The sequence below is a fragment of the Diabrotica virgifera genome, chromosome 3 (assembly GCF_917563875.1).
Source record: "Diabrotica virgifera virgifera chromosome 3, PGI_DIABVI_V3a".
Taxonomy (NCBI): Eukaryota; Metazoa; Arthropoda; class Insecta; order Coleoptera; family Chrysomelidae; genus Diabrotica; species Diabrotica virgifera.
This window is the reverse complement of record NC_065445.1, coordinates 82,140,165-82,153,100: the sequence shown is the minus strand read 5'-3', so window position 1 is coordinate 82,153,100 and position 12,936 is coordinate 82,140,165. Positions and strand designations below refer to the sequence as shown.

General features: G+C 33.6%; 1 protein-coding gene across 21 annotated transcripts in view; it reads left to right on the top strand.

Moving 5' to 3' along the window:
* The window catches only part of LOC114336038 (longitudinals lacking protein, isoforms H/M/V), a 630,205-nt gene that overhangs the window by 447,387 nt on the left and 169,882 nt on the right, over nucleotides 1-12,936 (top strand). The window contains exon 5 of one of the 21 annotated variants that reach the window (XM_050646588.1): nucleotides 10,929-11,731. The exons of the other annotated variants lie outside the window; for them this stretch is intronic. Coding sequence (XP_050502545.1) covers nucleotides 10,929-11,164 — 236 coding nt within the window. The 3' untranslated portion in view covers nucleotides 11,165-11,731. Of the gene's footprint in view, nucleotides 1-10,928; nucleotides 11,732-12,936 lie in introns of those variants that run through there. 21 annotated transcript variants of the gene reach the window in all.

Genomic DNA, 12,936 nt, shown 5'->3' with positions numbered 1-12,936 from the left:
AGGTCTACCAACAACTATCATTGTTACTATCCAAAAACGAAAAAAATATCAGTTGAAAATATTTTGTAAAGGAAATCATACTTCAAATCATTGCCACGGTTGTAACAAGGCAATGTGTGGCAAATATCAAAAACTGCAAATTGTATGGTGTTCCGAATGTTTTTGATGGGCAGCGAATGTGTTAAACAATAAAAGTAAAAAATAAAATTAGACTATACCGTCTAGAGTTGATTTAATTTCTTTAAACTGAGTTTTAATTGATTAAAGAACGTGGGGCCAAAATGATCCCTTCCGGCTTTCTAGGTAGGTATGCTAAGCCAGATATTCTAATGTTAAACCAAATCCTTAAAATTTTCAGCCGTGACACACTCCTGCTTCCTATACACATTCCTCCTCTTTTCTTTCCCTGTATTATCAATTGTAGCAATTCATATGTCTGTCTTCTCATTATGTGTCCCAGATATTGTCACTTTCTTATTTTTATTGTGTTTATTATTTCGTATTGTTTAATTAGGTCATAATTAATTGTTATCTAGTAACCCACTTACCACGTGTGGAAGTCATATGTTGTCCTAAGGCCATATCCATAGTATTTTATATCCATCCGTTGGATTTTACTATGTTTTTACACATATAAGAATTTTAGTCTATTTTTAAAAGGTTTTTACCTTTGTATTTTTGGGTGGCTTACCATGTTCTTGTAACACTGATGATGCTCTTGTTACAGAGCGAAAACGTTTTGTTTCTATTTTTTTTAAGTTTTTAGTTTTTAAACTAATGTACCTTTTACCAGGACAAAAAATTGTTTATTAAATTTTACTTGTAATTAATGGTATATAGCCAGCTACAGGAAATTCTTCCTTGTGGACATAAAATTACTGTTTCCAATGCTGAAGTGGCACATTACATGGAGCAAAGTTCAAATTCGACAAAAGAATCAAAATAATAATTGAATTAACTTTGCGTTTCTGCCAAATTTTGGTAATATATTCTGACAGATATTTACTTTTTGTGATATAATAAAATCACTTTAAAAATACATAATAAACTGGTTAAAATCCTCAGGATAAACGATTTAACATTTTTTCTAAACATGTATTTATTCAAATGTTACCTTTAGTTAAATGTTTACATATGCCTTACATACAAGTAATAGAGCCCCTTTTCTCCCATACTTTATGGAATTAGTTGAGCATCTGATTCATTATAGTCGAACTTATGCTTCGTATAATAGAAGACCTGCAAAAATATACACAATTTGAATAATGAATGTAAACTAGAAGATTACAAATGAGTTAACAAAACAAAAAAAAATCGGCAACTCTCTGCAAGACTCGTAACGCAGTATCGCGTTGCCTGATAGAAGAAAAAGAAGCAAAATCTAGACAAATATGTCATATAATGCTGTACAATTAATAAAACTTAAAACAAACTTATAACTCGTTACAAAACAGTGTAGTGCAATAAAAACAAAATGGCAACTGACAGTGTCAAAATAGCTATCTTTCATTTTAACTCTTTACTTGCATATAAATGAAATTGAATCAAAATCGAAGTGAAAATGAATAGACATTTTGATTAGTTGCAAAACGAAACCAAAGCAATCTTATATTTTAGTTCGTTCAGAGAGCGCTACAATGTTTATTCATTTTTATTTCATTAGATTACTCCTATAGAGTACAAGATTCCATTTGTCGTTGGACCTTTTCCGCGCAGGATAGATTAGTTGTGAATTGTAAATTATAGAATTCCCTAATCTTCATGCTCTAACCTCCGTTTGGCTTGTATTTTTAGAAGCCACTGAGGTATAACCAGAAAAATGGTCCCAATAAGGTTTTCAATTTAATATTATTAAGAAGGAGTTAATAAGGCTTAATCTAAGTTAACGACGTTCTACACCTTCGTTGCGGGGTATGCCTCTCAGGGGAAAGGGGGAAACTTATATGCAAGCGAAAGTTGGTATCAATGCATTTATAGCAGAATACTCAAATCATATGTATTTCAGTGTTGAATACTTTATAAAAATAAATTATAATAAATTACGGAAATTACGGAATTAATTATAATAAATAAATTAAAAATAAATGGTACGGTAAACAATCCTCATTTTTTAATATGTTATTCCATACAAAAAAACCTTTAATTTAAGCACAAATAATTAAAAATCATAAATTTGGGTCAAAAGTTATTAACTTTTTAAGAATTCCCATAAGAGCCCATGTTAAAACTTAACTTTGACCCTTAATAGTAATTAAACGGCACGGTAAAACAATTTTTAAAAAATCAAGTCTTAGTTTTTTGAAGTAAACTATAACATAATAAAATTTCATGCAAATCCTTAATTCTTTGCCGAAGGTGTATAACGTCGTTAAGTCGATACCAAGTATTAATTCAATTCCATTTAGTTTTAGGTGAGCGTATTCAATGCACTAACTGCGGAAAATATTTCTCCAACAAGAGTAATATGAGATTTCATTTATTAAACAGATGTTTGTACAAAACAATAATAAATTGTAAGGTGTGTAAACGTTCTTTTACCTGCAAAGGGCACTTGAGATTACATTTGATAAACGTCCACCGAATTCTTGGTTCCTCTGCTGACATGGCACTTTACATGGAGGAAAGTTCAAATTCGACCAAACAATCAAAAAAATAATTGAAATACCTTTCCATTTCTGCCACTTTTTGTTAATGTATTTCTGACATATATTTACTTTTTTTGTAATATAATACAATTTAAAAATACATAAGATATTTAAAATCCTCCAGATAAACGATCTAACATTTTTGTAAATTTTTTTTTTATTAAATTTGCAAATTTACAATGTTCTATTAGCAGCTATTAGTAAATGTGTGTATTGCAAATACACGAGAGGAGAAATTATCAACTGATTAAACTCCCAATGCTAACACTAACAAATTAAATTAACGTTGGATTATAATTTGAAAATAAAATTGAAATGAAAGTTAAAATTAAAGAATAAAATCTGTGGCCAATGTCTCTTTAATCTTCGTCTGACTTCTTGTTGGGGATGTAGTTGTCGTGCTTCCTCGTTGGGGTGGGCTGGCAGATGTAGTAAATAATTTCTTGTTAGAGCGAGGCCCCATTAGTCCGTTGGGCTGCGTTGCGACGTCGCAATGGAACAACGTAGAGACGAGGCCCTACTAGTGCGTTGCGATGTCGCTACGGAACAACGCATTGTATGCCACACCTGCCTTGCGATGACACTGCCATCGGAGAACACCCTTGTCCGTCAATCCGTTGAAACATCGCAACTGATCGACGCAGCGCAACGCGATGGGGCCTCGTCCCGATGCGTTATTCCGTTGCGACGTCGCAACGCAACGGACTAAAGGGGCCTCGCTCTGTCCTGCTGATTTCATCTTCAACGAACGGTATACCAGAGTCGTCATGCAGTGTTTTGTTATAGACCAAGAGGTAGCACTGAAAAATCTGTTTGAATTTACTAAAGCTAGATTTTTCACAGTTAATTACTGTGAAACGTAGAACAGGGTTTTCAAAACTGAGAGGGTATCAAAGTTGCTTTCCTACGAAGGTAATTATCTCCATTTACTAAGGCTGAAAATCAGTACACACATTCTAAATTAAATATAAATAAAAGTTATTATAGTCGGTCAGCTGTATGACGGGACAGAGCCGGTCGGTCGGCCCCAATAGCGGATTGAGGAAATGAAGCATTTTGGCTCGCAATTTTTTCGTCCAGCATGAATTTTCTTGAAATTTTCACAGACGGTAGGTAATAGTCCAAGGATCATTTTCTATATCATGCCGCTATCATACGATAAAACCTTGAGGGTGGTTGCCACCCCATCTCGGGGGTGGGATCTTTTTATTACATTTTAACCATGTAATTCGATGGAAAAGGTGATTCTAAGAAAAAAATGTTTTTTACATTTTCTTCGTAAAACTAATATTTTTCGAGTTATTCGTGCTTGAAAATAACAGTTTTTCGAGAAAAAATTGACTTTTTTAGATGGTTTTTTGAGAATACGTCGAAAAATATGCATTTAATAAAAAAAACTGTAGATATCGAAATTGTATCTTTTAGTAACACAAACCAAATTCTTTTCCTATAATATCTTTAAGACCAATACAAACCGAGAAACGGCATGTTAAAGGTTAGCTTTTTTCGTCAAATGCACAATTTGAAATATTCAAAGCAAAATAATGGGAAAAATTTGCATTTTTGAGGAAAACTTAAATAATCTTTTTTCAAGTATACAATTAGACCTTTCAAAAAATTATAATAAAAAGTTTCTAGCATGAAAATTAAGCGACTTGCAAAAAAATGTCGGTACCTGCTTTTCTCTACGAAAAAATCATTGAATAGTACCTTCTAATTCAAAATTGGTCTTCACCTTTCTGTAGTTCCTTTTATATTTATATTATCAATACCCTCAAGGAGTTTGACCTATTTAAAATGCATAATTTTGGAAAAATTGGAGTTTAGAGAAAAATTGATTTTTTGCAATTTGGTATTTTTCACCTTTTACTTCAAAATATCACCGAAAATACTGAAGATGTGAAAAAAATTATAAACTACCAAATTGTACCTTTTTAAATGACTAAAATTACCCTGTGCATAGATTTTCATTACAGTGAATAGTTAGCCAGATATAGCTGTTTAAAACTTCTATTTACCAGCAAACACCCCCTTATTCGAGCCCTTTAAACTCGCCCCAATTAAAAACTAAGGCATCTTACGGAATTTAATTTACACAGTCGTATAGCTCTTTAAAAATCCTACAAAATCATTTTTGAGGGGTCTCAGTACTGAGAGGATATCAAAGTTGCTTTCCTACGAAGGTAATTAAATCCACTTACTAAGGCTGAAAATCAGTACACAGTGAGATATAATGTTTTTCCAAAATTAGGCATTTTAAATAGGTCAAACTCCTTGAGTGTATTGATAGTATAAATATAAAAGGAACTATAGAAAGGTGACGACCAATTTTGAATTAGGAAGGGGGTTGTTTTCACTGATTTTTTCGTAGAGAAAAGCAGGTACCGACATTTTTTTGATTATAAGTCGCTTAATTTTCATGTTAGAAACTTTTTATTATAAACTTGATAAAAGATTATGTAAGTTTTCCTCGAAAAATGCAAATTTTTCCCATTATTTGGTTTTGAATATTTCAAATTATGCATTTGACGAAAAAAGCTAACCTTGAACATGCCGATCTCGGTTTGTATTGGTCTTAAAGCTATTATTGGAAAAGAATTTGGTTTGTCTTACTAAAAGATACAATTTTGATACATACAGTTTTTTTGATTAAATGCATATTTTTCGAGGTATTCTCAAAAAAACCCTCTAAAAAAGTCGATTTTTTCGTCGAAAAACTGTTATTTTCAAGCGCGAATAACTCGAAAAATATTAGTTTTACGAAGAAAATGTAAAAAACATTTTTTTCTTGGAATCACATTTTCCATCGCATTACATTGTTAAAATGTAATAAATTGTGAGCGGCCGTGGGTAACGGCATAAACGCTGGCCTCATACGCCAGTAGACGTGGGTTCGATCCCTGCCAAAGACAAACCATTTTCATTTCCAATAATGACACGAGCCGTCTCACCGTGCCTCGGAGAGTACGTTAAGCCGTCGGTCCCCCTGGGCTAGTGTACATCGACACTAGTTACTTGAAACAGGGTTAAAGATGTAATTGGCGCTGGAACTATCCGAAAGGATCTCACCGGCAAAAATGCCATACGATATTATTATTAATGTAATAAAAAATTCCCGCCCCCGAGATGGGGTGGCAACCACCCCCAAGGTTTTAGCGTATGATAGCGGAATGATATAGAAAATGGTCCTTGGACTATTCCCTACCTTCTGTGAAAATTTCAAGTAAATCCATGCTGGACGGAAAAATTTCGAGCCAAAATGCTTCATTTCCTCAATCGACTATTTTAGCCGACCGACCGACTCTGTCCCATCATACAGCTGACCGACTATAATAACTTTTATTTATATTTAATTTAGAATGTGTGTACTGATTTTCAGTCTTAGTAAATGGAAATAATTATGGATATGTCGAAGATTTTTACCTGGGCCAGAGAAAAGCAGCCTATGCAGTCTCTGATGAACCTCTAAAAAGAGGTGAAATCGTCGATAAGAGTGCTGGCTGCACTCTCTGATCTGAGTAAAAGTTAAGACAGTTTTGGTTTCGCACCGCAACTGAATGAATAAAATTGGTATACATTTTTATTTTTATTAGTATTACTCCTATAGAGTAACTAGGTCCATTTTCCGCTGGAACTTTACCACGCTGCAGACGGGGGTTGTGAATTGCATAGTGTAGAATTCCTTTCCCTTAGTCTTCACTGCAGCATCCATGTGCTTGCATATTGTAGAAGCCTTGGAGGTTGTCACCAGGAAATGGGCCAATAAAGTTTTTCAATTAAAAATCTTTTAAAAATATTTAATTTACAAATATTTTTATTAGGTTGAAAAACTTAGTCTTTTATTTAGCAGATGCCACTAGGAACCTACTACCATCTCGTCAGTTGCGGTGGGAGATGGATATGTCGAAGATTTTTACCTGGGCCAGAGAAAAGCAGCCTATGCAGTCTCTGATGAACCTCTAAAAAGAGGTGAAATCGTCGATAAGAGTGCTGGCTGCACTCTCTGATCTGAGTAAAAGTTAAGACAGTTTTGGTTTCGCACCGCAACTGAATGAATAAAAATGGTATACATTTTTATTTTTATTAGTATTACTCCTATAGAGTAACTAGGTCCCTTTTCCGCTGGAACTTTACCACGCTGCAGACGGGGGTTGTGAATTGCATAGTGTAGAATTCCTTCCCCTTAGTCTTCACTGCAGCATCCATGTGCTTGCATATAGTAGAAGCCTTGGAGGTTGTCACCAGGAAATGGGCCAATAAAGTTTTTCAATTAAAAATCTTTTAAAAATATTTAATTTACAAATATTTTTATTAGGTTGAAAAACTTAGTCTTTTATTTAGCAGATGCCGCTAGGCACCTACTACCATCTCGTCAGTTGCGGTGGGAGATGGATATGTCGAAGATTTTTACCTGGGCCAGAGAAAAGCAGCCTATGCAGTCTCTGATGAACCTCTAAAAAGAGGTGAAATCGTCGATAAGAGTGCTGGCTGCACTCTCTGATCTGAGTAAAAGTTAAGACAGTTTTGGTTTCGCACCGCAACTGAATGAATAAAAATGGTATACATTTTTATTTTTATTAGTATTACTCCTATAGAGTAACTAGGTCCCTTTTCCGCTGGAACTTTACCACGCTGCAGACGGGGGTTGTGAATTGCATAGTGTAGAATTCCTTCCCCTTAGTCTTCACTGCAGCATCCATGTGCTTGCATATTGTAGAAGCCTTGGAGGTTGTCACCAGGAAATGGGCCAATAAAGTTTTTCAATTAAAAATCTTTTAAAAATATTTAATTTACAAATATTTTTATTAGGTTGAAAAACTTAGTCTTTTATTTAGCAGATGCCGCTAGGCACCTACTACCATCTCGTCAGTTGCGGTGGGAGATGGATATGTCGAAGATTTTTACCTGGGCCAGAGAAAAGCAGCCTATGCAGTCTCTGATGAACCTCTAAAAAGAGGTGAAATCGTCGATAAGAGTGCTGGCTGCACTCTCTGATCTGAGTAAAAGTTAAGACAGTTTTGGTTTCGCACCGCAACTGAATGAATAAAAATGGTATACATTTTTATATGGAAATAATTACCTTCGTAGGAAAGCAACTTTGATACCCTCTCAGTAACCCCTGTTCTACGTTTCGCTTGACCGACCGCAGTATGTTTCTCTACACAATCACGGTAATCAACTGTGAAAAATGTAGCTTTAGTAAATTCAGAGAGATTTTTCGGCGCTGTCTCTCCGTCTGTTACTAACGTACCACGGGACGTTGAAAATCATTCTGAGTATTTTGGATTGGATTCTCTGAATGATTTTGTTATTAGAAGGCTTGGTACAGCCCCACAGTTGCACTCCATATGTCCATATAGACTTTATTATGCACTTATACAAGTTTATTATTTGTAGATAACTGCGATTTTCGGCCTATATTATCTATTGTTTTTATGAACATGTATTTATTCAAGTGTTACCTTTAGGTAAATGTCTATAAAAGCTTTATCAATCATTTTGTTATGTAAGTTTGTACTGTTTTTTTAATGGTCGTTACTGGGTTCGTCAATATAGTTATTTGTTTACCTTTTGTTACCTTTTTTGAAATGGAAGACATGTATGATAGCTTTCAGTCATCTGGAATGTCCTTCCCTGGTTCAATTTTATTGAACAACACTCGTATAAAGGATACGATCCATGCGCCTCCATATTTCAGCATTTCCATTTTTATTTTCCCTAGTCCTGGTGCTGTTTCTATTTTTGTTATTTATATTCTTCAAAAATAATAAAAAACTATTACTAAACTATACGAGGTGAGGCAGATAAAGGGCCTATTAGAAATATCTCTAAAACTAAAGGTAAGAGAATCATGAAAATTGGAATACAGGGGTTTTGAGGTGTGAACTATTTAATGAAAATATTTTGTACTCTTTGCTACTTCCGGTTATACCGGAAGTTGATTGTAACTTCGTTTTTTAAATAGGACACCCTGTATATTTTTACTTTTTTGGATTCTTCTTGATTTCTTCTTTCTTAAAATATAAGGTTTTATAATATTATACAGGGTAGTTTAAAAGATAATTACGTTTCCTTATTAATTTCGTAGCAATATTCACACCCGGTAGAATTGTAATAGTTTGAAATAATAAACTCTATTTATCTTCAAATGATTTTCAATATAGTCTACTATTGTTAAAAATTATTGGTATAGTTAAATTTTTCATTTTAGTATACAGGGTTGGTCGTAACTCGGAATGAGTATTTTCTGAGTTTTCTTAAATGAAACACCCTGTATTTTAGTATTGTAATGAAATTTTATTTTATGGTACTTTTTAATTTCTTAAGCATTCCCTATACCTAACTGCTTTAGTTTGTGAGTTATTGGTGATTAAAACCAAACATTAATTGCAACACAAAATACGTGAAATTTTAATAGGTTGGCCGTGAAAATATTCAATCACAAATAATTTTTTGGAAATAAATACATATTAATTTAGACTGATACTTAAAATTGCCAATAATGGTTGAGCTATCAAAATACATACTTACGTAGTTAAGATTGTTGGTGCGATTAACAATTAAGCACAAATTAAAGCAGTTAGGTCTAGGGAATACTTAAGAAGTAAGAAAGTACCATAAAACATCATTTCATTACAATACTAAAATATAGGTTGTCAATAAAAAGTTATAATCAACTTCCGGTATAACCGGAAGTACCAAATAGATGAAAATATTTCCATTAAATAAATCAGCCTTCAAAACCCCTTCATTCCAATTTTCATGATTCTGTTGCCTTTATTTCTCGAGATATTTTTAATAGGCCCTTTATCTGCCTCACACTATATAATGAGTGTCGATATGATTGTCCATAACGATTCAAGTAAAATGTTTACCCAGATATAAAAATCGACGCTTAGGAAAATATTCCACCAATAACGCATCTCAGTTTACCCATTTGAATGGTCATTATTGTGTACTCTGATACCGAGTCTAGTGTAGAGCAAAATAAAAATAAACGGTTTCGTTTTGACTTAAACCGAGTCTCTTGCTACCCCTGACACGTGTCTCTATGTTTACCCTTTATCAAAGAGGCTTTGCAAGAAGACCAAAATTCATCGACTGGTCGGCATATATATTCGAATATTTATACTGGAGTATGGTTAGATCGACCTCTAACGGGGAAGGATGGAATGAGTGTCGATAATGATTCAAGTAAACTGTTTACCCAGGTATAAAAATACCAAACGGGCGACGCTTAAGAAAATATTCCATAACAAAACATAAAAATTGGCAACTCTCTGCAAGACTTGTAACGCAATATCGCTTGGTACAAACAGAAGAAAGGCCTAGACAAAGATGTCAATAGAATAGAATAGAATAGAAAATATGCTTTATTGTCATGAAAAATTAAAAAATTTTATAGACAAAGCTTACAAGAATCATAACAATAACAAATACAAAAGATGAAGTTTTCGATCCTAATAGCATTATTAATAATATTTAGAAAATATTAAAATATTACTAAAAGATTTTTAAATCGAAACTTATTGGTCCATTTCCTTGGTAACACCTCCAAGGCTTCTAAAATTTGCAAGACAAATGGATGCTGAAGCGAAGAAGACAAGAGGGAATTCAAAAAACTTACAATTCACGACCCCGTCTGTTCAGCTGGTAAATTCCAACAGAAAATGGACCTAGTTACTCGAAGGAGTAAAGACCAATATAAAAATAAAATAAAATTTTTATTTTTAATTCAGTTGCAATGCGAAGGCAAAACAATCCTACTTTTCAATTAGAATACGGAGCGCAGTCCAGTCCCTTGAATCGCGATTTTCGGCTCTTATTGGAGCCTTATCGGAAAGAACGTAGGCTTGTTCTCCATAATATGGGGACTGGACTGTTCTCCATTCAAGGGACTGGACTGCGCTCCGCATTCTAATTGAAAAGTAGGATTGTTTTGCCTTCGCATTGCAACTGAATTAAAAATAAAATTTTTATTTTATTTTTATAACAAATACAATTTACTAAAATTACATAAATCGTCAATATAATTATCTCAATTAATAAAACTAAAAAAAAGCTGTAACTCGTTGCAAAACAGTGTAGTACAATAAAAACAAAATGGCAACTGACATTGTCAAAATAAGTAAAATGGCTATCTTTCATTTAACTCTTTACTTGCATATAAATAAAATTAAAAAAAAATCAAAGTTATTTCAGCTAAAAAAATCCGTTACGAAAGGGTTAATAAGGCTTAATTTAAGTTGAGTCGATACTGAATATTAATTAAACTCCATTTAGTTTTAGGTGAACGTATCCAATGCACTAACTGTGGAAAATATTTCTCCAACAAGAGTAATATGAGATTTCATTTAGCAAACAGATGTCTGTATAAAAGAATAATAAACTGCAAGGTGTGTAAACGTTCCTTTACCTCGAAAGGGCAATTGAGATTCCATTTGATAGACCACCAAATTCTTGTTTCCTATGCTGACATGACACAATACATGGAGGAAAGTTCAAATTCGACGAAATAATTAAAAGTGTTAACGCCCTCTTAAGCGACAGGCAAACGCGTTAGCTAAGAGCTGAGACATTGCTCGTTATATCATAAATCATTCTAAGGAGGGCTCCACACTCTCGGCGAAGTTACTTTGACAAAATTGACCGAAGTCCGAAGTTCCTCTCTATACTCTCGTTCGACTTCGCGAAGAAGTGCGATACCGACAAAGATTCCTTTGACTCGGACGCGCCAGACAGACAGATAATGGAAGTAGAACGAAGTAAGGCAAAGTTGCAAAAAGTGGCCGTCTACACTCTCGTACTTGTTGAACCTCGATCGACTTCGGCGAGAGTGTGAACTCACGTAAAAGTCAATCGTAGTGAAGAACAGTGATCCATTCCTAGTGTTAGCTGAAACATCTCTCCAGGTTACCATCACGTGAAAAATAAGAGTAGTGAAACATTCTCTCATACAAACATTAAAGTGATTTTTTTGTGTCGTGTATCGTTATCTTAATGTAGACAGTTCAAGTGAAGGACGATCCTTATATTTTTACTGTGATCATTTGTTTTACGAGTCATTAAATTTACCTTTTTCTTCACATATCAGCCTATTTATTACAACCATATATCTTATCGAAGGATATCTCAAGTGTCATACACGGTTTTCGAAACCAAAATAATCTCAAAACTATAAGAAAACAATTGTTTATATAGTAATAATTGGTCAGCCCAATAGGTAAATTTGTTTGATTCTAATTGAGACATCACCAGATGTTACCACCATTTCTGTCAGGGTCGCAACGTAACGCGTAACCAAGATACATCAAAACTGCATAGACACCAAGATGGATACGATTCTATTCATAACACCCCAACTAGCATACATATTAAGAAAAATAAATATGTATGGAAGACTAGATTTAGGAATGGAATTAATGTAATAATCATTAATTCAATTTCTAAATATATTCTTCCATGTTATATTTATTTTTCTTAATATGTATGCGAGTTGAGGTGTTATGAATAGGATCGTATCCAACTTGGTGCCTATGCATTTTTGGTGTATCTTGGTTACGCGTTACGTTGCGACCCTGACAGAAATGGTGATGACATCTGGTGATGTCTCAAATTAGAATCAAACAAATTTACCTTTTGGGCTGACCAACTATTACTATATAAACAATGACAAAACTATAACTTGTTCTAAAATAGTGTAGTGCAATCAAATCAAAATGGCAACTGACAGTGTCAAAAGGGCTATCTTTCATTTTATCTCTTTACTTGCATATACAGAAAATTGAAATAAAATTCGTTAGAAAGGGAAAATTAGGCTTAATTTAAGTTGAGTCGATACTGGATATTAATTCAACTGTATTTAGTTTTAGGTGCGCGTATTAAATGCACTAACTGTGGAAAATATTTCTCCAACAAGAGTAATATGAGATTTCATTTATTAAACAGATGCCTGTATAAAACAATAATAAATTGTAAGGTGTGTAAACGTTCCTATACCTCCAAAGGGCACTTGAGAGAACATTTGATAAACGTCCACCGAATTCTTGGTTCCTCTGCTGACATTGCACATTACATGGAGGAAAGTTCAAATTTGACGAAAGAATCAAAAGAATAATTGAAATACCTTTATATTTCTGCCAAATTTTGTTAATGTATTCTGACATATTATTATATTTACTTTTTTTCTCATATAATTACACTTTAAAAATACATAAGATACTATTTAAATCCTCCGGATAAACGATCTAACATTTTTCTAAACATGAATCAAGGATACGATCCATGCGCC